At 34.8% G+C, this 26,515-nt stretch overlaps 1 protein-coding gene across 2 annotated transcripts in view; it reads right to left on the bottom strand.

The window, feature by feature from the left end:
• Positions 1-3,606: 3,606 nt before the first annotated feature.
• The window catches only part of LOC136030937 (asparagine--tRNA ligase, cytoplasmic-like), a 124,618-nt gene continuing 101,709 nt past the window's right edge, over positions 3,607-26,515 (bottom strand). For both annotated transcript variants that reach the window (XM_065710046.1, XM_065710047.1), the window contains one exon: positions 3,607-3,964. In XM_065710046.1, coding sequence (XP_065566118.1) covers positions 3,701-3,964 — 264 coding nt within the window. In that variant the 3' untranslated portion in view covers positions 3,607-3,700. The remainder of the gene's footprint in view (positions 3,965-26,515) is intronic.

The following is a 26,515-nucleotide window of genomic DNA, read 5'->3' as shown; positions in this document are numbered from 1 at the left end:
GTTACTAAGTAATTTGCTACCTGCAGAGACCACACTAATGCCTCGATAATTACGACACTCAATCTTGTCACCATTCTTATACAGTGGTTTAATTTAGGTTTTCCTAAAATCATTAGGTACTTCCCCGTTTTCAAAAATCATATTCATAGTCTTCAGTAGCTTATTTCTAACGTCATGCCACCATATTGAATAGACTCATTTATCACACTATCAGCGCCTGGAGCCTTATTATTTTTTTAAATCTTTTAGTACTGTCGCTAATTCTTCCCCATAAAACAAATCTCCCTTCACATCCAAGGTATTACATTATTTTTCATTTTCATCTATATCTTTTTCTGCAACTGTGTTTCGATTTAGCACATTCTCAAAAATGTTCTACCCATCTCTCTTTAACTCTTTCTTATCACTAATTGTAGCACAATTCCTATCTTTAACTGGGACTAGCCCGGATTGACTACTCCCTCTCGCTTTACTGACATGCCTGTATAATATTTTATCATTATGCCGTCTAGCATCATCATCCTCAAAAATTTTATGCATGGCCTCCACTTCACATCTCCTTAGTTCATATTTTAATGCTTTCACCACTTTCTTTACATTCCTTTTGTGTTTATATTATCTATCACTCAGATAATTTTTGTACAAACCCCTTCTACTCTCTATTAGACATAAAAGCTTTTTCACTAATATTCCTAATTGCAGTCTTAACTGTCTTCCCTGAGACACCATCAGCAACTTCACAAGTTGTTTTTCTAAAATTATTCCACCCATCTTCCACATTGTCAATTTTAAACTCTCAAGTTTAGTATTCAACTCTTCCTGGAAGGTTTCTCTAAAATTTTCATCCTGAAGTCTACCAACATCATAACTTTCCGGGAAATAGTCACCCTTCCAAAATTTCAGCTTTAAATTAACCTTAGACACTACTAGATGCTTATCTTTACACCCTCAAGTGTCAAAATGTCGAATAGTTTATTTTTCTGTGGTCAATACACTTTGCTAATTTAGATGTTCGTCGAAAAAAAAACATTTTCGTTTTATGCCCGTAGATAGGTTGTGTGAATAAGACATATTCATCTTCGGCTCACATTCAATTACCTTGGATGAATAATATTTAAGATAAAAATTTTAATAACGGAAACACTACGCAATCCTAATGTAGACATTGTTGCAAATGGGAATTTATTAGGTTGATAGTGGGAAAGTAATAGAGGTTAATTTGCAAATAATTTTCCCTTTCATTTGCGATATCGGTGAAAGTTTTATGCTAGACGGTCTTATATATTTATAGTTTTATGCTAGACGGTTCATTTTATATTTATCTTCGTGTCTAGGGTTTTTGACCAGTAAGGTTTATGTCCTGGTGGGACATGCGATTTTGCAACAAAACTAAAGCTGCAAATTATAGGGGCTGGGAGCCTATATTACCAGATTTAGAAGTTTCGGATCAATCCATTCAATGAGCCAGAATTATAATATTACTTATATTTATTATTAGAGATCTATCCAGGTTCGGATCTATCCATTCACTGGGCCAGAATTATAATATTATTTATATCTATTATTAGAAATCTCATCAGTTTCAGATCTATCCAATCAAAGTCAGAATTCTAACATCATTTATATTTGTTCTTAGAGAACAATTTAAACTTCCCAAAAATAGGAAAATTTACCCATTTTCTCACGTTTTCAATATATTTCTATTCTAAAATAAATGGCTATGGAATGATATCAAAATGGAAGTTCAACGTTGTTATACGCTCCTAACTATTTCAAATGTGCTGATAGTTAGTAGAGAAACTTAATCGTAAATCCACATTTTTAGATTTAGCATAATCTTAGAAAATATCACCCAAACCTGGACATGCAATATTAAACTTAAGACCTGTGTTGTGAAGAATAATAAATTGTATTTGAATATTCCGGTTTATAAGGGTAACTTTTGAAGTTTTCTAAAATTGTAGAAGCCAATAGCAACTACACCTCCGTTGCCTGTCCAACGGGAAGTGTTGCAGCAACTGTGACCTGTTCCTTAGGGCACAGTTGCGGAGCAACAGTCTCCATTATGTCCTTCAGAGGACATTTTTCTAATGCGGCTTCGAATGTTATCTTGAAGCATCTTTGATATGGTTTTATTTCGAGCTCCTACTAAACTGAGTTTGGTAAAATGTTTAGCTGGTCCAGAAATAAACGAGAAAAAAAAAAAATTCTAGCTGGCCCAGAACCGAAGTTACCTCTAGAACGTCGAAACTTCGGAAATTATTTCTAAGAGAACGAAGCAATTTGGTATAAAGAACACTTCACTTCTTCTTGCATAACTTTCATAGCACTACTCGATAAAAATAAAATAGACATCAAAATCGAAAATTTAAGAAAATTTCAAAAAATCGGAACGAGATTGACTTTTCCGGAATTATTTCCGGGAAATCTGTAAGAGCTACGGAATTTCATGCTTCAGTTCTCGAAAACATCAATAAAAGTTCTATATGAGTTCATAATTATTTTATCTCTAAAACGTTTACTTCCGAAACTAGGGCCGTCTTAACTTGACGCCAATTCGAAGTATTATGTTTCGAGACGCACATTTCGGGAATTATTTCCGGGAAATCTGGAAGAGATAAGGAAATAACGTCTTATAGTTTTCTACTTAACTTTTGATGGTCTAAACTAGGAAAATATAAAACAAACCAAATTCACCAAAAAATTTAAATTGCCCCGAGGGCATGACAAAACTTCCAAATAGAAAAACCCAAAGAAGGAATTTTATTTCGGAGAAACTATTGTAAGCTCCAGTTGTTAGGAGATCGAGACCTGTCGAACCGCGTTGGAAAAAAAAATTCTAGCTGGTCCAGAACAGAAGTTACCTCTAGAACGTCGAAACTTCGGAAATTATTTCTTAGAGAACGAAGCAACTTGGTATATAGAACACTTCACTTCTTCTTGCATACTTTTCATAGCACTACTCGATAAAAATATAAGAAACACCAAAATCGAAAATTTGAGAAAATTCCAAAAAAAATCGGAACGAGACGGACTTTTCCGGAATTATTTCCGGGAAATCTGTAAGAGCTACGGAATTTTGTGCTCCGGTTCTCGAAGAGACAAATGAAAGTTCTACATGAGTTCAGCATAACTGTATTTCTAACAAGTTTATTTCCGAAGCTAGGGTCGTCTTAACTTGACGCCAAACATCCAACGCACAGTTTCTAAGAAAAAAACAGTTTTATTTTTTTTTATGGAAAACTGTTAGAAATTTTAGGAACTTCTCTGGAACTTTTTTACTCTGTTTCACGTTTCCCTTTCCTCTGAAAAATCTCAAATTTTTAACTCTTACCACTTCGGAGCTACAGGTCGCTGATCACGGTGAAAAAAACAAACAAAACAAAAACAAAAAAAAACTACGAAAGCAGTAGTGTTGCTCCGCAACACAACTAGCCTAGTCTCGACTATCGGCCAATCCGAATTGTCTACAACAATCATATCCCAGATTGTAAACCTGCTGACAATGTTTAGAAAAGATAATTTTTAATAAAAATATTTGACCAAATTGAGCTCTGCCGAGAACTGAGAGTTTTGCCCTAACAAGTATTACCTACAAAGCTTCGATACAATATGATAAATTTTATTCATAGCAGCAACTTTGCCAATCAAATGTACCCATGGTGTACAAAGGCAGTCCAAAAACAAAAAGAAAAGAACCTTATGGTTTGCATCTTCCTAAGAATCTTGGATATAGACATACATCGCGGATGTGGTTTCTATTCAGCATCCAGCATAGAAACCTCTCCAAGCCAAGACCATAGCCTCCATGAGGACAACTTCCAAATCTTCTTTGATCTGTATACCAATTATAAGGAGCAGGGTCAATTTTCTCTCTCTCGTATCCTTCAATAAGCTCGTCGTAGTTCCAAATACGCATAGAGCCACCTACAATTTCACCAACACCCGGCATAAGAAGGTCTACCTGTAAATATTAGACAAAATTAGTAATTTATATTTTCATATTTTAACATCTTGCTCTATGTGCGAAAAGAGAGAGAGTAGCATATATTTTTTTTACGGGGAGGGGACTAAAAGGTCACAAGTTTTCTATTTACCGGGTTGTCCTTTAGATCCACCTTAGGGCTAGGGACTTTACTTATCCTTACTAGAGGAAGCAATTTTCAACAACAAAATGTCTAACTCAGAAAATACATATCATTAGATTGTTACTATCTTATTATTATTATTAAAATATTATACTGTTAAATTATTGCCATCATTAAATTATAGTATTAAATTATTATAAAACACATCATTGTAAAACGTAGGAATACATTAATGGGAAATGTATCGAATAGCTTCAAGCTATCATTTCTAAATCATTAGCTTACAGGTCTTTCCGAGAATCTAAATTGTCTATAAATCATTAGTGGCGAGTAATGACTTTAGGACATATCTCAAAAATGATGGTGCCCTCTTAAAGCAATTTCTTTAGTCCTAACTACCCAACGACATTTGTTCTTTCAAAATCCAAGTTACTTTTATATGTACGTAATTCAGGTTCTACATGTGATCTTCATATTACTGCTTACAAATTTTTCTGAGCTTTAGGATATCGTCGTTGACGTCTCCCATGGCATGCTAGTGATTATTCCTCTCATCCGTCTCCCATGCAAGGCATATGATACATTAGTGATCATATACATCTGTGGTCCCACTTGAACTTCTATCTTCCAGTCGAATTGGTTTCGGAGAGCATTGGAATTGGGCTAATCTACCATTATGTCGATCCCCCCATTAGATTCTATGCTGTCCTGAATCAAAATCCCAATTGCTTAGACCTTGATTGTTATTTTCGCCACTAATACCTGCGATCAATCAATAAAGGAGGCTTTAGGAAAGTGCTAGGGAAACTTCCCTCCAGAGAAAGACGTTATTTTGATAAAGAAAAGCTTGATCGCCTTTATTACGCTCTTTATATTTTCTTTCTGGTCCCTATTCCTAACCTCTTAGCCGTTTTGAACGGAAGAAATTTGTTCTAGATTTTTATAGATGTTTGTTTTCCGATTTGGATCCAAAATACTTACAAACTACTAATAACAACTCACTACAACATCATAATACCGTAGGCCAACAAGGCAGAGCACGCTCTTTATTTACCCAAACTGTTCAAAGCTTCACTCTTTTCCTCTTCCCACGAAATTCAAATCTCCTATAAATTATTCATTTTCCACCCCATTCGTAAACGGCCTGTTATTTGTTTGACTCCAGGTGGATAGCCAAAAAGCAAAATCTTTGGCAATCTTTCATCCTTCGTCCATAAAACATGCTCTACCACTTTCAATCTGCCTTTTATTATAGCCTAAATAGTGGGATAGAAGCACATTTTCCATTCAGCTTGTTGTTTAGCATACGGTCAGTCGAACGTGTTCCTGGAACTAACCATGGACAATTCCTCTGGAAAACCTTCAACAAATCTTCTTCTGCCTTCCGAAGCAGCAACGTTTTAGAGACACGCTAGGCCACTGTCATTACCATTACTTTCAATGTTCTAATCTTGGGTTCAGACTTGATCTTTCATTTCTTCAAAACTTCTTTTCACCTGTGAAAAAACTCCCTGGGCCCTGGCTATTCCATTTTTAATCTTTATTCCACCCACTATCTCTGATAAAAATATTACCCTTATAACTTCATTCTAAGCTCTCCCATAGGCTTTGCTGTGCTCCTTAGAAAAAAAAATCTAAAAAAAACATCCATATGAACAGGGATAGAACACAACTCTGCTTAACTCCCGATTTAACACCAAACCATCTATTAACCTCATTTCCTACCTTAACCGCAGCAAAGTTGTTTTCGTATCTATCACTAATCACTTTATTGTACTTATCTGGTATGTCATGCACGGATAGGACCTTCATTAAAGCTATTCTACCAATGTCCGTTTAATATCTATTAAACTGAGGACTACAGGAGTTTGATGATTCAGATACTACCCAATTATTATTCCAAGAATGAAAACTTGGTCGACTCATCTTCTTCTCTTTCGAAAATGAAACTGATATTTAAAAAAAAAATTACATACATCATCTCTTAGTCTGATAAGCATCATCGTGAAAAGTAATTTACTTCCAACAGAAATCAGGCTAATGCCTCTATAATTAATACACTTAGTTTTATTACCTTGCCTAGAAATGGGTTTGGTTAAATTTTTCCTAAAATCACTATGTACTTTCCTCTTTTTTTTTTAAAAAAGGCAATAATCAACGGTAATTCATCTCTAACTTCACAGTCATCGTATTTCACACTCATTTAACAAACTATCAGCACAAGAGGCCTTATTTTTTTTTTTTACCCTTTCAGCATTCTCAGCACAAAATAAATCTTCCTTTGCTTCCAAATTGCCACAAACATTTTCATTTGTTTCTATATAATTTCCTACAATTCCACCATGGTTTAACACATTCTCAGAATGTCACGCCCGTCTGTCTTTAACCCCTTCCTTTTCACTAATTAAGACACCGTCATTCTCATTGCCTTTGACTAGGACAAGCCCAGGCAGACTACTTCCTCTCAGTTTCTTAACATACCAAAATGTGTAAAAATACCATTTGTGAGAAAATGGATACCTTAGTAACTAGACTTAAGAGTTCAATCCATTTCGGTAGATTTTCCAATGAATGGTCTTTTTATGTGAGATGTTCTGAATCGTAGCATTCGTTTTTTTTTCATTTAATTGTTTGCCCTTTTTTTTTATAATGCGTGTCCCCAATTAGAATTTTTTTTTAAGTTTTTCTTTTTCAGTTTTCATACACCTCTTGTTACATTTTGCATGCAGAGAGAGTTAAAATAGTCATTATTAGAATTTCTGAATAATTCGTAACAACATTATTTATCTATCAACAACTTTTATTTTTGCGAGAGATATAGTTTAGTGGTTGCTAGAAGTACTTACTAAAGTATTAATGAAATATTTACCAAAGAATAATAATTGATGCCTAAATTCATAAGCATCAAATATAGAAACAAACAGATATGCCATTATTAATAAGACTCAGTAATTGGATTTTACCCAAAGTTATGGGGTAGAGGGCGATTATCAGGCGGCATTCAACGTTTGTAGGTAACCGTCCATTTCCCCTCTGTAAAAAAGGACTTTGCAGCAGGCCAAATTAAGCGAACTGTTTTATTCTCCATGTATATACCCACTGACTTTCGACATAAAGCCCTGAAGAGGAATGTAATCAGGCTTGTGGCATCCCAGCTAGCTATCGGCCACTGCTTAAATGCTAAGCTTAGATGTATTCTAGCAGGCTACATGAACTGTTCGCTGAGTAATTTAGTACTGTACTTCTTATTTAGAAGTACAGTACTAAATTAAAACTACAATATTTAGATAGTACTGTACTAAATTTAGTAATTTAGTACTACTTCCTTGTCACTAATCAAGACACCGTCATTGTTATGCATTCTAGCAGGCGACTCAAACTGTTCGCTGTCACAGTAGCCCTCGTTCTCTTTAGCTCTACTCTTTTGATCTTAATTTACCTATCCCCAGAGCACAGGTAAAACTGAAGAAGTATATTACTAAGACTAAGAGGAATACGACTGACGAATTCCTGTACAAAGCCGTGTTTGATGACACTGTCTAAAATCAAAACACCATTTCGACTTTTGCAGTCTTGTTCAAAGTGTCCCAAAGATGAAAAACAACTTTTGCTTAACATTTATACATCGGAGATAACAAACGCCCAGCGTTGTGCTGAAATGGTAGCTGTGCCGATACGAAAAGCGCGTTATGGTCCTTATGTTTTCTGTTGGTCTCAAAACCCTGCCAAGCTGGAAGCTTGTAAAGCGTCTTAGTTCTAGCTTAGATTAGGGGTGAAGTGTGGTTGGGCTAGACATGCCGTCGTCAATGGTATTCAGCGCTTAACACAAAGGCAGTTCTCGAAGTTTTTTTTTTTTTTTTGCAAAATGGGCAAAAGTGATCGATGATAACAGTCAGACCCTACAAAGCGACCCCAATGTACTGTGGAAGCTTATAAAGTGTGAAGCTAACACTCATCAAAGCTCTCCAAATGAAAGTGATTGGATTGAATATTTTAGGAGCAAGTTGACACCTCACACGTTAAAGCACCAATGACGCACTAGGGTTTAGACTTTTACATCTAAGAAAGGGGGCAACAGTCAAGCTCTTGTTTGTAGTGTTTTTGATCGTTTTTAGCTTGGTTTGCATATTCAAATAAGGTTTCACTGGTTTTAAGATTTATTTATTCATTTATATTAGTACCTATTGGATGTTTGCTTGCTATGATTGTTTATTTAATCCGTTCGTTTTGGGTTTCATTAATTATTTAATAGTAATTTATTTCTGACGATCTTAAGTTTAATATGGTCTTAACTTATCTTTGGAAAACTTCTTTCTTGGAAAGTTATTTTTAAAATTAATTTATAAAAACATATAAATTACTCCGTAGCTCCTATGGGCTAATAATGCCAACGCATCTTCTTATACATACATTGACGGTACACTCAATTTGATTAATTTAGTAAAAAAAACAAAAAACAGTGAAGTTTTCAAAACATACAAGAGGGGAATTAAAAAATGAAAAGACACTGTTAATTTTGATATTAATTTATCAATCGTGTATAACGAATTTATTTATCAAAAGTATATGTTTTAATATAGCCTAATTGTAAATATATTTTAATGCAAAACTGAGTCAAATTGACTTATAAAAATATATCGTTATTATTATTTAGGACACATTTAATTTTTTTTTTACATATAATCATAATAATCTTTATTCATACGTTTATCCTACATAAAGGGAAGTATCATCAAGTGTTTTACGTTAAAATCTTAAAAAAACAAGAAAGATAAAATGCGAGTTTTAATCGATTTCTCTGAGACGCTCAAGATCATTCACCTCAGAGTTTCAATTTATAGCAAAACCTAAATAATTTTATTATTTGACAACTTTGGACTCATCTCACTTGCATTCAGCTTCCTGAATCGATGTTAAACCACCTTTATCACTAAATTCGAGTAAAAATTCGAGTCGAGTTTTTCCACCAAATGACCTTGAGGCATTTAAATCAAAATATGCAACATTAATAGTTTTTTTTTTCAAAAAGAATGAAGCAACAGCCATTGACCTTAGATATCCGATTTTCTTTTAATATATATACTTAGCCATAAGGCAAAATATTTTCTACAAGAAACCACCTCTTCTTGCAGCTTCAGTTCAATTATTTAAATTAATGTATACTCCCTACAGTTTTAACAGTCTCAAATACATATATTTAAACTGAAACTGATCAAAACTTCAAGTCACAAAGATAGCAAAACAAAAACAATTTTGCTCCCCGTACCCTGAAATATCTGATTCATGCCTGAAAACCACAATTAGCTAAGAGTTTTCTTTGGTATTTTCAAAATTATAAAGTTTATTTTTTTTCACCTTTTTATTTTACCTTTTTTATTTTACATTTTTTACATTTTTTATTTTTACATTTTTTATTTTACCTTTTTCAGTGTTGTCATACTGAACCGTGAGAATAAATAATCAAAAATAATTAACTAAATTTGACAATGCTTAAAACCCAAACATTAACAACTCAAAACCAACTCAAGATTAAAAACTCAAACATTAACAATCTGTCGCTATCCAAAGCCAGCTCTATCTTCGAAGGAAAGTTACACCTTCTTAAGCTGTTAAGCGCCGCATTTTTTAGTGTATTTTCGCTGGTTTTTAATCCACGCATTTTTCTTGTGTTGTAAATTTATCTTCCGCTACTACCAAAAACTGCATAATTGCATATGCAGGTCCTTTTCGTAAAAAGTTGAGAATTCCTGATTTTTCCGAATTTTTTAAGATATGTTTGGTTGTGTAAGTTTCCATTTAACCAGTTAAAGCACCCAGATTCATTTTCACTGTCCTTGTAATTTAGAGTGAAATTACTTAGACTCTGTCCCATATCTCCCTTAGAACCTAGGCCCATTTGGCGTTTTTTTTTTTTTTTTTTTTTTTTTTTTTTTTTTTTTTTTTTTTTTTATTATTAGCGTTTCTTAGAGGTGTATAGGATAGCATTACGATGTACAAATTGGGCGGTAAAAAAGAAGAAAAAAAAAACCTCGGCGAAACAAATGTCGATGGCAATAATGTAGTCGTCCAAAGTCGCTACAATAAGCGAACTGGGAAAATAAACTATTGTTTACTTTAACGCCTATGTCGAGATGTCGGCATTTATAACTAAGTGGAAGCGTACACACTCGGCGTTTTTTTTTTTTTTTTTTTTTTTTTTTACCGCTGACGACTGCTGATGAGAGAATGTATCTGCTGAGAGAAATATCACAAAAAAGACTACTAAATCGGAATGAAAAGAAATTCATAAATGATTTTCTTTTCCTGGGGTGGGAGAGGGTAATTATAAAAAGAGAAAAATCATAGATAATTTGATTAGGAAATGCCCAAAAATTCAAAGAAGTCTGAAGTGTCGGGGGTTGGGCCAAAATTAGTCCCCGCCAGTGCTGCAACAAGTACTCCAAAGTTTTACTTAAGTATCAAGTATTAAGTACTCATTGTTTTTTTACTTAAATATCAAGTAATAAGTACTTTCCAAATTCTTACTTAAGTATCAAATATCAAGTACTTTCCAAAATTGTACTTAAGTATTACTTCAAGTACTACTTCAAGTATTTATTCTATGTGTATATATTTATTCTATGTGTATATAGTCGTTACGCGCCATATTAGTTACGTGCCATTGTAGTTGTGTCCCTGTGTCCCACCTGTGAATATAGATAGATATATATATATATATGTTTTTAACTACGTAAAACTTGCGAATATACAACATTCTTAGCTGTCCCATTGTCTGTGCATATAAATAGATTGTCGGGTTTACTGACTCTTGAACATGCAATATATAATTGTCCATGGGAAAAACAATCCATGTTCAGATCTATACCTCATTATTCTAATGATAGCCCTTGAGCTTTGTTGATGGTGATTGCTAATCGAACATTCCCTGTGTCCCCGTCGTTATTTATATATTCCCCTGTGTCCCCCGGCGCCCCGTTGTAGTTGTGTCCCTGTGTCCCGTTCGTCATTTATATTCCCTGTGTCCCGGTCGTCATTTGTGTCCCGGTGTTTTTTTCTTTTTAATTTTTTACCTTTTTACCTTTTTTTCCTTTTTTTAAGTTTTTTTTCTTTTTAGCTTTTTTCTTTTTTTAGCTTTTTTTCACGCCATATTAGTTACGCGCCATTGTAGTTGTGTCCCTGTGTCCCACCTGTGAGTATTGATAGTTGTGTCCCTGTGAACCTGTGTAAACATATATATATATATATATATATAATATATATATATATATATATATATATATATATATATATATATATATATATATATATATATTTAGATATATATATATATATATATATATATATATATATATATATATATATATATATATATATATATATATACTATACCTCATGATTCTAATGATTGCCCTTGAGCTTTGTTGATGGTGATTGCTAATCGACCATTCCCTGTGTCACCGCCGTCCCGGTCTTCATTTGTGTCCCGGTGTCCCAGTCTGTGATTTCTCTTTGAGTGTCCCGTGCGTCATTTATATTCCTTGTGTCCCGGTCGTCATTTATATCCCCCTGTGCCCCCCGGCGTCCCCGTTGCAGTTGTGTCCCTGTGTCCCGGTCGTCATTTATATTCCCTGTGTCCCGGTCGTCATTTATATTCCCTGTGTCCCGGTCGTCATTTGTATCCCGGTGTCCCGGTCTGTACATACATTCGTTTTTTTAGTTTTGTTTTTCTCCTTTATTTTTCATTTTTTTCCTTTTTTATTTTTTTTTCTTTTTTAGTTTTTTAGCTTTTTTAGTTTTTTATTAGTTTTTAGTTTTTTTTCTTTTTAGTTTTTTTGTAGTTTTTACTTTTTTTTTATTTTTTTTTTTTACTTATGTACTGGTCGTCATTTATACTCCCTGTGTCCCGGTCGTCATTTGTGTCCCGGTGCTTTGTTGATGGTAATTGCTAATCGAACATTCCTTTTGTCCCGGTCGCTTTCTCTTCGAGTGTCGTCATTTATATTCCCTATGTGCCGGTGTCCCGGTCGTCATTTGTGTCCCTATGTCCCGGTCTGTAATTTCGTCAGTTGCAAACATGACGTCATTCGACACACAAACATGACGTCACCCGACAGACAGACCCACACACACACAGACAACTTATTTATATATATATATATATATATATATATATATATATATATATATATATATATATATATATATATATATATATATATATGTTTGTAAAAATCTGTAATTTCTCTTTGAGTGTCCCGGTCTGTAATTTCGTCAGTCGACAAACATGACGGCGGTCGACAAACAACTTCATGGCGACATACAGCTCAATCCTTATAATGACGTCAGTTTACAAACATGACGTCAGTCAACGCACAAACATGACGTCAGTCAACAGACAAAAAACTTATTTATATATATATATATATATATATATATATATATATATATATATATATATATATATATATATATATATATATATACATTTCTGATATCAAGTCTATGCTATCTTTTTTAAAGCCATTCTGGAGGCTTCTTACTCCCCTTCCCTTGCCTATAAAATGTCCCCTGTCATTCTTCTTTTGGAAATCTTAATCACGAACCAGAATTTCCGTTTTATCGTTTTTAACCGTTTCTCTTGTTTGGCTGGTACCCACCCAACGAAGTCCAAAAAATAATCTTAACCAATTTTCAACACAACGGCTTGAAAGCAAAAGACTTTTAAAACAATTAAGTGCAGTAAAAAAACTCCTGATTGGATCAGACAGATCACATGACTGGATTGACACAGTGCACGTAGAGTTGAACTTCTGGTGATTAGTGTTCAGTCAAATCTGGCACGTTTGAAAAAATACACGGCTATTCTGAAACATATGGGAATTATAATAAAAATAATAAAAATATTCTTTTCCCTTATTTGGCTGGTAGACACCCAACGAAGTCCAAAAAATAATCTGAACCAGTTTTCAATACATTGGCTTGAAAGAAAAAGACTATCAAAACAATTAAGTGCAGTCAAAAACTTCTGATTGGATCAGACAGATCATATGACAGGTTTAATACAGTGCACGTAGAGTTGAACTTCTGGCGATTAGTGTTCAGTCAAATCTGGCATGCTTGAAAAAATACAGGGTTATTCTGAAACATGTCGGAATGGTGGAAAAAATAAACTTTGGATTGGCTTTAAAACAGATAAAAGGTAATAAAGTAGTTAATTCTCTGATTGAATAAGTAAAAACCTTAGCAACAAAAAAAAACTCAAATGTAAAAGTAAGGAGCCAAGTGAGTCAGTTGCAGACTTTTTTAATAAGAGAAATCAAAGCTCAATAAAAAGGAGCAGCAAGAGGGTCGTAAACGTGAATAAAGTAGATAGTCTTTTTACATAAATCATCACTGGAAGACCGAATCCAAGAAGGCATATCTATTATACAAAATCGATTAATTATTTTTCTGTTTTCGTACCATCTAGGAAGCCGGAGGAGGAACTTGCAATATCTGAAATAAGCCGCAAGTAGAGTATGGCGATTTTTCTTACGAAACAGACGAGACATGCCTTATAAAAACAAAAGCACAGGGGCGCAATAAGCATTATAAATTATGCACAAACCGTTGCGGTTGTAACGGCTTTTGGTTGGGGATATTTTTCCGTAAGCGACGCGTAGGTTTTTCACGGCTTGATTCACTAGGGATGAAAAGGTAGTAGAAAGTGTTGGACCGAAACACAGACAACTAACTAAAGAAGAACATGGCAGAATTGCAGTCCCAGCAACGAATGGAGCGACCACATAAGGGCTATTAGAACAAATAAACTCGCATTTAGACGCATTAACTGACAGTTCAATCTTAGATAGTTCATTGGCTAATATAGTAAAATTGGAAAGCAATCCACAGCGAGTCCGGGCAACGAGAAGAACGTCATCTGCATATGCAATAGAAGACAAACCAATATTACCGTAAGAAACAGAACTTTTAAGGGGACGCAGGGACGATGCAAGCACACATCTAAATATACTAGAATACAATACGGCAGAAGTTGCAACCTATCCATTTCTAGCAGCAGTTTTCACACCATGAAGTGGCAAAGACCATGAGACTAAGTCGAAAATCTTCTGAGAAAAAAGGAATAAAACAAGAGCTAAGAGCTCATATGGCACTTGTGACGAAGTCGGAAGAGCCAAGAGCTCATATGGCATGAGCTCTAGCAAAATTATAAGAATCAATACATTAATTTAAAAGAAAAATCGGGGGCTTAATGACGGTCAGCATTTAAAATAAGAGCTCTGAGACACAGGGTCCTTTCAAATATCAAAATTCATTAAGATCCGATCACCCACTCGCAAGTTAAAAATACCTCATTTTTCTAATTTTTCCTCCTCCCTTCTCCCTTACCCCCAGATGGTTAAATCGGGGAAATCAACCTAATCAAGTCAATTTGTGCAGGTCCCTGATACGCCTATCAATTTCCATTGTCCTAGCACGTCCAGAAGTACCGGACTCGCTAAAGAACTGGATTCGCCTAACTACCCCAAAGATAATAGATTCAGTCCGGTTTCGTCAATCACGTATCTACGACATTTGCTTATTCTACCCACCAAGTTTCATCCCGATCTCTCCACTCTAAGCGTTTTCCAAGATTTCTGGTGTCCCCCTCCAACTCTCCCCCTTACATTACTCCTCCATTAGTCCTTCGTCAGTTAAAAATACCTCATTTTTTCTAATTTTTCAGAATTAACCCTTCCCCCAACTCCTCAAAACAGAGTGAATTCGTTCTGTTTATGTCAATCACGTATCTAGGACTTGGGCTTATTTTTCCCACTAAGTTTCATCCCGATCCCTCCACACTAAGCATTTTCCAAGGTTTTAGGTTTCCCCCTCCAATGTCACCTGGTCCGGTCGGGGTTTAAAATAAGAGCTCTGAGACATGATATCCTTCTAAACATCAAATTTAATTAAGACCCGATCTAATTTTTCCAAATTAACCGTCCTCCCACTCGCGTGTGCCATACAAAGTAATTTTTCTCTGGGGATGGAATATTTGGTTGAAGGTTGGCTTCAGTATGACTTATTTTGGAAAAGGGTTATTTTTAGGCTTTGGGCAAGCCATGGGTGGAAGTAGTTATAGACCCTACTAAACTGAAGGAAAACTCGACTTTCTTAAAACTTGAAACCACCTACCCCTCGCCAAAAATTATATAGGACTTGTGATATCAGAGCTCGATATGAGCCCTGATTCTAGTCATCTTTGGTCTAGCTTTCATTTGGATCCGTTGCTCCATTCGCACGTTATACTAAATTAAACCAAAAGCTTGACTTTTTCAGCTCTTAAAACCCACTCCCCCTCGTTCTATTTGAGCTAGGGTTTTCATCTCAAAACTTGATGCCTGCCACGGTCTTAGGCACCTTTGGTTAAATCTTCACTGAGATCCATCGATCTCTCGCAAGTTATACTGAATTAAATTAAAAACTCAACTTTTTTTTAGCACTTAAAGCCCCCTCCCCCTAATTAAGCTAGGGTCTTCCTTTCCAAACATTATGTGTCTTATGGTTTTGGCATCTTTGGCTTGACTTTCATTGAGATCCATTACTTCATTCGCAAGTTAAACTGAGTCAAACAAAAAACTCAATTTTTTAGCACTTAAAGCCCCCTCCCCTCGCCCTAATTAAGCTTGGGTCTCCATCCCAGAACTCAAGGCATATATACTCTTAGGCATCTTATTCAATTTCCATCGAAATTCATCTCTCCATTTGCAAGTTACAGTGAATTAAATGAAAAACTCGAATTTTTTTTTAACACCTAAAGCCCCATCGCCCTAATTAAGCTCAATTTTAATCCAAATAGTTCAATTTTAATACAAATCTGATTGGCGGTTCTCCCGCTATACTCGATTGCACAGACGGACAGACAGACAGACAGATCTCAAAAACCTATCTTGATGGATATTTTCCACCATCCAAATAGGTGATGATGCCTGGATGATGATATGCTATTGTTTTCTTTTTTTGGATCCAGTGAGCCAACATGGCTACCTAAGTCCGTCCGTCTGTGTAATCACGTAAAAGGGGAGAATCGCTGGTTGGATTTGGATGAAAATTTTGATGGCCAGATTTGGTGCCAAGGATCATGAGACACATCAAGTTGAAAGATGAAGACCCAAGCTCAAATAAAACAGGGGGGAGAGGGCTTTAGGTGTTATAAACAGTTTTTCGTTTAATTCAGAGTAACTTGCGACTGGAGTGATGGATCTGAATGAAAATTGAACCAAAGAGGCCTAAGACCATGACACATATCAAGTTTTGAGATAAAGATCCTAGCTCAAAATTAACAAGGGGGAGTGGGTATTAATTCCTGAAAAATTTAAGTTTTCTGTTTAATTTAGTATAACTTGCAAATGGAGTAACGGATCCGAATGAAAACTAGACCAAAGATGCCTATGATCAGGGCTCATATCAAGTTCTGGTATCGCAAACCCTATCTCAAATAGGGCGAGGGGGAGAGGGTTTCAAGTCTTAAGAAAGTTGAGTTTTCCTTTAATTTAGTAGGGCTTATAACTTATGAATGGAGTGACAAATCTGAAGTCAGATTCGTCTGAATACCTGAATTTGCTGGAACAAATTTGACAAAATATCACTGCATTGGATCCAGCTAGAATTCCTTGACTAGTTTATTGCAGACAACATTTAGATGGGCAAAGATTCATAGCTTCAGTAGTTTTACCAATAATATGGTCCTGAAGATGATGAAATGGTAGAAATCTGGTTCAGTTGACGAGATGACAAACCTTAAACACTAATGTCAGAAATATAAGCCCAAATAGACTACAGTATGCAACATTTAGCACAAAACCAGGGATTTTAGCTCACTATCGACCAGTGAACTGTGAAATTATTTCAATTTTGTTTGTTATATAACTTTAAAACAAAAATTAAACCAAGTGTTAATCATACTATAATTTTTTTCGTCAAAAACAAACACCTTATTTCATATCCAAAAACAGGGCATGGAACTATATCTGAGTTTACTCTAAATCTAAAGGGTGATGTTTTCTTGTACATTGCCAAAGCACACACACACAAAATTTTCGTGTCAAAGGTAAAGTATTTGAAAAACAAGTACATTAAAAGTATCTTAAGTAATAAGTATTTCGTAATCTCACTTAAGTACAAGTAACGGAAAATTTTACTTAAGTAGTACTTCAAGTAAAAGTACTTGAAGTAAGTGACAGCACTGGTCCCCGCCTTTGACACTAGTCAAATCAAAGTCTATTCATTATTAATATAAAAAAATGAGTGTTATTCTAATTTATAAGACCTAAACAATTATCAAACAATAACTATTGTAAGCTATTATAGTTTATAACATAAACTAAAATAAGATCTGCTATAATCGACTGATGTTGCGACGATTGAATGTTTACCGCCCACTGTGCATGAGTAGCAACGGCAAAAAACAAAAAAAAAACAAAAAAAAAACGCCAAGTGTGACTCGGGCTTTAGCTTACTAATTGTATGCTTTAATGTCAAAAAAAGAACGTACTCGAATAATTAAAAAAAACATGTTTTGAAAAAAACTGGTTTGTTTGAAAGTGTTTCAATTGACACTGATTCGAAAATGATAACTATTATTCAGGTTTATCGTAATAATAATTTGAGGTTACGAAAACAACATTTGAGAATCTGAGGTAACGCTATAGCGTTTCTATAGTAAAGGTCAAATGTTTCCAATGTTTTATTATTTATTTAATTGTTTTTCCCAGATGCACTTCACATGGATTTGCCTCTGATACGCTGAATCTGATGGTGTGATTTTCTGTAAGATTCTATGACTTTTAGGGGGTGTTTTCCCCTATTTTCTAAAATAAGGCAAATTTTCTCAGGCTCGTAACTTTTGACGGATAAGACTAAACTTGATAAACATATACATTTAAAGTCAGCATTAAAATGCAATTCTTTTGATGTAACTGTTGGCATCAAAATTTCGTTTTTTATATATTCGGTTACTATTTAGCCAGGTCGCTCCTTAATACAGTTCGTTACCACGGACTGTTTCGTGGTAAACTGACTGTAACTAGGGACCGACCCTGCTCAATAGTAACCGAAACTCTAAAAACGAATTTTGATACAAATAAATACATCAAAAGAATCGATTTTTGATGCTGATCTCGAATATTTTAACTGTCATCAAGTTTACCCATCAAACATTACGAATGTTTGCCTTATTTTTGAAAAAGAGGAGAAACAATCCCTTTGTCATAGAATCTTAATGAGAATCACACCATCAGATTCAGCGTATCAGAAAACCCTACTGTAGAGGTATCAAACTCCTATCTACAAAATTGTGGAATTTCGTATTTTTTGCCAGGTACGTGTTGATCATGGATGCGTGTTTATTTCTTTTTCCAGGGGTGATCGTATCAACTCAGTGGTCCTAAAGCGTCGCGAGAGGGGTCACTACAACGAAAATTAGAAGTTTTAGTGCCTTTTTTAAGTGACCGAAAAATTGGAGGCCAACTATGCCCCTAACACGCTCATCTTTTCTGTGGGAGGATCTTTCCATGGATTAATTTATCATGAGGGAAGAGAATTTCCATGAAGGGGGCGCAGGATTTTCCAGCATTATTAAATAAAAAAAAACAATGTGATAATAAATAAAAAGTTTTTTTCACCTGAAAGTAAGGAGCAACATTAAAACTTAAAACAAACACAAAATATTCCGCATATAAGGGATTTCGTCTCCTCCACAATACCTTGCTCTTTACGGTAAAGTATTTTTAATAATTCCAGCTATTTATTCTACGGCCTTTGCGATTCAGGGATAATTCTCAAAGAATCAGGACAAAATTCAAGCTTTGGTGTTAAGAGAGAGGTATTGACGATGGAACGAACCTCCTCATATACGTAATAAAAAATATACAAATATATAAGTTCGTTACATAAGTTAATTCGTAAGTTACGTATATTTATTACTAATAAAAACGTTCGTACAAAAATAAAAAGTTCCAGTTGCATTTTTAAGTAGCCGAAAATTGGAGGGCAACTAGGCCTTCTCCACCACTCCCTTTCTTTTATCAAAATCCTCCGATCAAAACTTTGAGAAAGCCATTTAGCCCCCCCCCTCCGAAAAAAATAATGGAAATTTCGTTTTAATTATTCATGTGTGGTGAGCCAAAATCAAAACATGCATTAATTTAAAACGTTCAGACATTAAATAAAAAACTAGTTTTTTTTTAACGGCAACGAATTTTTTAATATCAAAATCGTCCGAACAAAAATACAAGAAAGCCATTTAGCCAAAAAAGAAAAAAAATTAAATGCAAATTAAATGAAAGTTTTGATTAAATGCAATGAATAATCAAAACTTTCGTTTTGATTATTCATGTGCGGTAAGTCAAAATCAAAGCATGTATTAATGTAAAAACGTTCAGAAATTAGATAAAAAAACAAGTTTTTTTAATTGCAAGTAAGGAGCGACATTAAAACTTAAAAGGAACAGGAATTATTCCGTATATGAAAGGGGTTGTCCCCTCCTCAACGCCTCGCTCTTTATGCTAAAGTTTAACTCTTTGTCACAGTTCTACATTTTAAACCAATAAAAAACTTTAGCATAAAGAGCGAGGCATTGAGGAAGTGACAACCTTGGATTCTCTTGGGCAAGATAGGAGTTTTCATAACTGTATTGGTATCTAAGCTGTGACTGACTCTGACTGTATGGTGTATTATGGAAAATACTAGTTCTAGGTACTCGTTCCATAACGTCACACGATTGGTTTCAGAGCTGAATATTAGTGTTTAGCGGGGAGGTACCGATCAAATTACATAGGTAGATTATAAAGAACCCGGGGCATAACATCCTGCTGGTATAACCCAGCACTGGTTTTGATGTGCTTCTAAGCCCTTAAAACTTTAAAATTTCGTCCGTTTTGTACCTTCTCTCACATTTTCTTCTTCTTCTTCAAAAGCAGCCTTGGAGTTCGTTTCCGTCTCCTTTTTGCTTCAAGGGCTAATTTAGCTATTCAGAGGATTTGATTAAAGGTAGTGCCTTCTTAATTCGAATAGTATGCATAATGTTATGCGGTTGAAAAAAAAAGAACCACGTGATCATTTATGAACATAGTAAAAATAACTAATTGAAGCGAATTTATTTTGGTATTTGAAGCCAAATTCGTCACAACTAGACCGCGCCTACAACAAGAGCTACCAAAACTGGATGTAGGAAGGTGTGGACCAGACAATTGATACAACAAAGTCATAATTAATCTTAAGCTGGCAACAGGAAATAATGAACCCCATATGCAACAACATTGGCAGATAATCAACAGCAAGCGTGGTTCTTACAAGTCGATTCAAAGACGGTCTCTGGACAGAGACAGACTGAAAAATTTCTGCTTAGTGCGCATGTTTTGCAAACTTCTAGGAAAGAGATCAATTAACCCATAACTTTTGACCGATGATAATAAATGAGATTAAATTCAAAACACGAGTTAATTAAATAGTATTTAGAGGATAGAGGGCTTATAATGCATTGGACTGGTTCACCTTTCCTGAAAACTTTTTGCCCATCGCGAGACTACTTGGGTACCTATTCCAGTTTGAAAATACTGGTTATCCAAACAAGTATACACTACGTCTAGGTAAAATATTATTCAAGTTTAGAGGGGTTAAAAGTATTTTAAACGGCTGTTTAAACAAAAAACAATTTTAGTCTGATTAAATATAATCCTCCAAGCGCAGTTTTAAAAAAGAACTTCTTCGGGCTACATTATCCCAACAAGCATAGGGAAACTATTTGGAGAACCTCTGCCTGGAAATCGTCCCATCCAATGCATCTAGGCGGCCATCGCAATACATGCTGTGACCTTTAATAGTTCCTTTTCGTAAAAGCTTTTGTTTCCTTTCTGGAATGATACTTTCTGTAGTTCTACGGTTTAAACGTTTCAACGAGAGGCGACGATTTTGCTGTCAACACCTAAAATTCAGTTGTTCCATCTATAGAGTTGTCTTGAAAATAAGTGAGACATTAGAAAACAGAAACCTGTCTCTTCGGTGCAGGCTACAGCTGCAGAATTGTCGCTAAATCGCATCTTTCAGAGATTTATAAACCTTAAAAACAGATCTATTGCGTGACTTCACAATAGAACATTCTCACACCCCTCTCCTTAAAAAGGAAAAAAGAATAAATCTTTCACTGGAATAACGTGTTCATCAAACATTTATTTACTGTATTAAACACAAAGTTGAAGAATGTAGCTTAAACCACGCCTTAATGAATTTTTTTTAAATTAATTTATTATTTTTATTCAGTGCGTCAAGGAAACGATAAACACTTCAAAACTAGTGCGTCAATGTTAAAGTATACATTAAAATGTATTCTGATTGTTTTAGTTGATTAATTCGAAACTTACACAACTAGGTGTATTTTAAATAAACAGTATTAAAGTTAAAATCTTTACGGACAAAAAGCATTGCCAAATCTAGTATATTAGCTTTGATTATTTATTTACACGATTCAATGAGAAAACACTGACAATAATGTAGCACAACCCTTAAAACTTCATAATCTTGAACTAACTCAAGGAAAAAAAAATATCTTAAGAATCGTAATTTTTGAGTATAAATAGTCCTAATATTGCTTCCGGGTGGGGATATAATTTGATGTCCTTGGTATTTCAGCTATCAATTTTGCCATTGGTTTATATTCGGCGACCCTACGCAAACGATTGTCTGAGAGGCAGAAGCCCCCGCTTTACTTGTCGTGAAAATAGTTTGTGAAGGTGTAGTCTTATTTTGAAAGTGCAATTGTCTTTAAGAATCAAGAGTATTAAAGTTAAATTTTTGACGGACAAACAGCATTGCCAAATCTATTAAATTAGCTTTGATTACTTATTTTTACGATTCAACGAGGAAACACTGATAATAATGTGATACTACCCTTAAAACTTCATAATCTTGAACTAATTAAAGGAAAATAAATCTTAAGAATCGTAGTTTTTGAGTATGAATAAACCTAATATTGCTTCCAGGTAGAGATATTATTTGATGTCCTTGGTATTTCAACTATCAATTTTGCTATTTACTTGTCGTGAAAATAGCTTGTGAAGGTGTAGTCTTATTTTGAAAGTACAATTGTCTTTAGGAATCAAGAGTGTTAAAGTTAAATTTTTGACGGACAAACAGCATTGCCAAATCTATTAAATTAGCTTTGATTACTTATTTTTACGATTCAACGAGAAAACACTGACAATAATGTAGCACTACCCTCAAAACTTCATAATCTTGAACTAACTAAAGGAAAAAAAAATTTTAAGAATCGTAATTTTTGAGCATGAATAGACCTAATATTGCTTCCAGGTAGGGATATTATTTGATGTCATTGGTATTTCAACTATCAATTTTGTTATTTACTTGTCGTGAAAATAGCTTGTGAAGGTGTAGTCTTATTTTGAAAGTACAATTGTCTTTAGGAATCAAGAGCGTTAAAGTTAAATTTTTGACGGACAAACAGCATTGCCAAATCTATTAAATTAGCTTTGATTACTTATTTTTACGATTCAACGAGGAAACACTGATAATAATGTGATACTACCCTTAAAACTTCATAATCTTGAACTAATTAAAGGAAAATAAATCTTAAGAATCGTAGTTTTTGAGTATGAATAGACCTAATATTGCTACCGGGTGGGAATATTATTTGATGTCCTTGGTACTTCAACTATCAATTTTGCCATCGTTTTATGTTTAGTGACCCTATGCAAACGACTGTCTGAGAGGGAAGAAGCCCCCGTTTACTTGTCGTGCTACTCCTTTTAAGTTTGACTTCATTATTCATTTTAATTGCATTTAGTTTTGGGTTTCATATATTCATTTATTATAATTCCTGTTCTTTTAAGGTTAAATGATTATTTGGGTTTGTTTCTGATCGTTTTAGGCTTTAATGTCACTCTTTTCTTTCCTTTGAAAAACTTATTTAATAAATATTTGAAGTTGATTTCAATAGCTGATTATTATAGTACCGTTTGTTTGCATAGGAATGATGGAGGAAGATTTGCGCGTGTGTTGGTTTAAGGCCAACGGCGTAATTTCATCAAAACTCCTGGGGGGGGGGGCAAATCTGGAGCCTATTTCCTAAATCAAGTGAAAATGACAGTAAAAACTGAAAAATGAGCCATTTGGTACAATGAAAGTACTATTTAGTGCTATACAAATACTATAAAGATACTTTATAGTACTATAAAGGTGAATATATACTAAAGAAAACTGATCCGTTTCTGTTGCTGTTTGAATTATGCAGGCTTATCTTAATTTTGACAAGATTTTCGAAGACACCAAATTCAAGCTGGGGGGAAAACTCGGGTCTGGGTGGCAAACTGAAGTCTGAGAGGAGCAGTTGCCCCCCTGCCCCATTACTTAATGGATTTTATAAAACCAAAGACCCGTGGGCATTTTTCTAACTAAATAATATACTAGAAAACCGATTTGACAAAAGTGTTCTTAATCAAGGCTAAAGCCTCAAACGCCCATTGCCTTCAATGGGTGAACTTCAGAGGCACATATTTCATCTTCAAACAGATTCGTGAACAGGGGAAACCTGCCATACAATGAGGTTTTTTCCTCTTTGAAAGATTCGGGGATCGACTTTATTTGCTTGAGAGATTCGTTGTATAAAACATTATCATCATTCGTCTTAATTTTTTTTTACATTAAAACTTAATATTCTACCTAATTTCTTTTAATGACTGCTATCATTGAAAGTAAAACTTGAAAGCAGGGATATAACTTGGAGTTGAGTCCAGGGATAATAATCTTCAGCTACTGTCAAAAAATTTCAGAAAAGTAGCGGGTAATGAAAAAAAAAACAAGAAAAAAAAACGAAAAAATGGGAAACTCCAATAAGATTGCGAGGGTGGGGGGGGGGGAGGAATCCCTGAGTCTCTCCAAGAACAGTGATCCTACATCACAGTTCAAAGATTTTGTTTCTTACAAACTGACTTTTTAGGCTTTTGTTTCTTAGAAACCGGACTTTTTTCTAGTACCTACGAATTAAAAACAAATACTAAACAATCTAGACTCTGAACCAAGGAATGAACTTGAAAGTGTTTTATGTTAAAAAAGTGAAAAAAAACAATTCATAAAATATAGTTGAGTAACTAGATCATAATGATTTACCATACACAACCACAGGACTCAGTAATAAAATCCGGCAAAATACTTTCTCTTAGTACTTGCTTAGAGTCTTGGTAAATAATTGTCAAATTTGAAAAACGAGTTGGTACACAACAAGGCTGAAACTGTCTTAACAACTCAGGGTTGGTTGTGACAGCAACAGATAATACTGAATTTCTTCGAGTTGTAGAATATGCCAGTTCAGTTTGACATCGACCTTTGCAAAAGTGCGTATTAATTTCTTTAGGATGAATAATCCAGTCATCCCAGCCAATGTCACGCATAGAAATTGTCAACTGTTCACGACAACAGGTGCTTGTAGTCTCTGTGCAATCATTGTTGCGAATCCGTCGCTTTTCGCGACGCTTTTCTGATTCGGGATCTTGATTAATAACTAATACGGGATGCTGCATGAGAGGAGGAATTTGTTCACAAGTTTCGCATTTAATAAAAAAATGTCTAGTTTTTAAATTTGTTGATGTCCATTTACGAGCAGAGTCTGTTAAATAAAATGTAACCCAACCATCCGGTAGGGACTCCTCCTCACCCAAAAAACGCTTTTTACTCCCAATAACTTCAACAAGACTATAGATACCATTGTTAACAGCTAAAAATCTGATTTCAGCACTAACAATATGGCCCGATATCACAGGAATATCAAATGAAAAACAGACACCAAAATCACAGCTGTAGACTCGTGAAGAAAATGCTACATATTTTGAAGTCCGTGCTAACAGAATATCATTGTCAATTTCTGTAGGGTGCATTTTGTCATCCAAAAATAATCCATGAGGGATAAAATGTTTCTCTTTCACAATTGGCCTCTCTCGAAGCTGCAATTTCTCCAATATTCGTTGCTTGACCAGCTCAATTCTTACTTCGGATAACACTTCGATATCAAGAGTTTGAAATTGATCTTTTTTACACCCTGCACAGTTTCCAGAGCAATCCATAGCACCGGCACAAACTGCTAACATCAACAGCAAATAACAATAAGCTCTTCCAAAATTAGTTCCTTTAAAACGCGTCAAAATACTGTGCATCGCTTATTGATGCCCTATTCATTAGTAAGGCCTGACCGGCATTGGAATTAGTCTACAACTGAAACCAAGGACGAGTAGTTTTTTAATCTTGTCTGGTGCATATCAAATTACGCTCCTCCCATTAACAACTTTTATGCCATTAAAAGCTTTGAGCATTTCTCTTTCTAATTGTGATAGCCTTTAGCCTATGACTAGCATTTCTAAGAAAATGTTGTGTCTACTCCTAAACAAAATAGCAGATATTTGACATTTCCTTCTAGTATTTTTTTGGGGGACTTTTTGTATATTGAAGAGCTATATTCTTTTTTTTAATACAAAGTGATCAGCTGTTTACGGATCAGTAACAGTAATCATTGAAATTCAAAACTTTTTTTTCCTGGTAAACGGAGAAGAAAAGTTCTACAGAAGTTCACAAATTTCTGGTAATTGTAGAGAAAAATTATATTTTTTTCTAGTATACTAAATCGAGCCAATGGTAAGCAAAGCGAGACTGTCTAAACTTTGAAAGCAGACTTCGAAGGAATGACATAATATGGGATTCACGTAGGATACGGAATTGGTATTCCCTAACTCAGAGACCTGAGTTAAAATTACACGCATCTCTGGAAATAAATCCAGAAAAATCAAACCGCGAACCCAAAATTCTGACTATTGGAATTTTTTTCCATGGTGCTTTCAATTTTGATGAAATTTCGTATGCAGATAAAGGTCAGGTTCGAAATTAAAATGAAAAAATTCCAGTATTGATTCACATCATACTCGCCTCCTGCCCACAATTCTTGTCATAAGGATATCTACACGAAAAGCTTCTGGGATATAAAAAGGAGGGGGGGGGGGGTGAGAACTAATGTTTTAGTTATGTCTTTTAGGGAACTGAAGTTGATCAATTACTATGGGGGATGGAGGGGGGAAGTGGGGGTTCATAGATTATGGTCATTAAGATGTCTACCCAAAAGGATGTCAGATCTCATCAAAACTTGGTCAAAAGTAAGCTCAAGTGTCCTAGCAGGGGCTTTTAGTGGTTTTGCGCTATCTAGCCTTGGTACAGGGGAGACTGGGTCCCTTAATTCTTGTAATGAGGACGCAACAATCTTTATATTTTTACGGTTAGTGAAGGGGTAAAAGGGCAGTAGTCAAACTTCTATTTGCAGTAAGCCACAACCCCATCCATGTGCAGTTGCAGCAGTAGCAATTTCAACATCCCCTTCAATATACCCTGTAAGTTTC

Source organism: Artemia franciscana, chromosome 9, assembly GCF_032884065.1.
Source record: "Artemia franciscana chromosome 9, ASM3288406v1, whole genome shotgun sequence".
Lineage (NCBI taxonomy): Eukaryota > Metazoa > Arthropoda > Branchiopoda > Anostraca > Artemiidae > Artemia > Artemia franciscana.
Note: the sequence above shows the minus strand (reverse complement) of the source record. Positions and strands in the feature narration are given on the sequence as shown.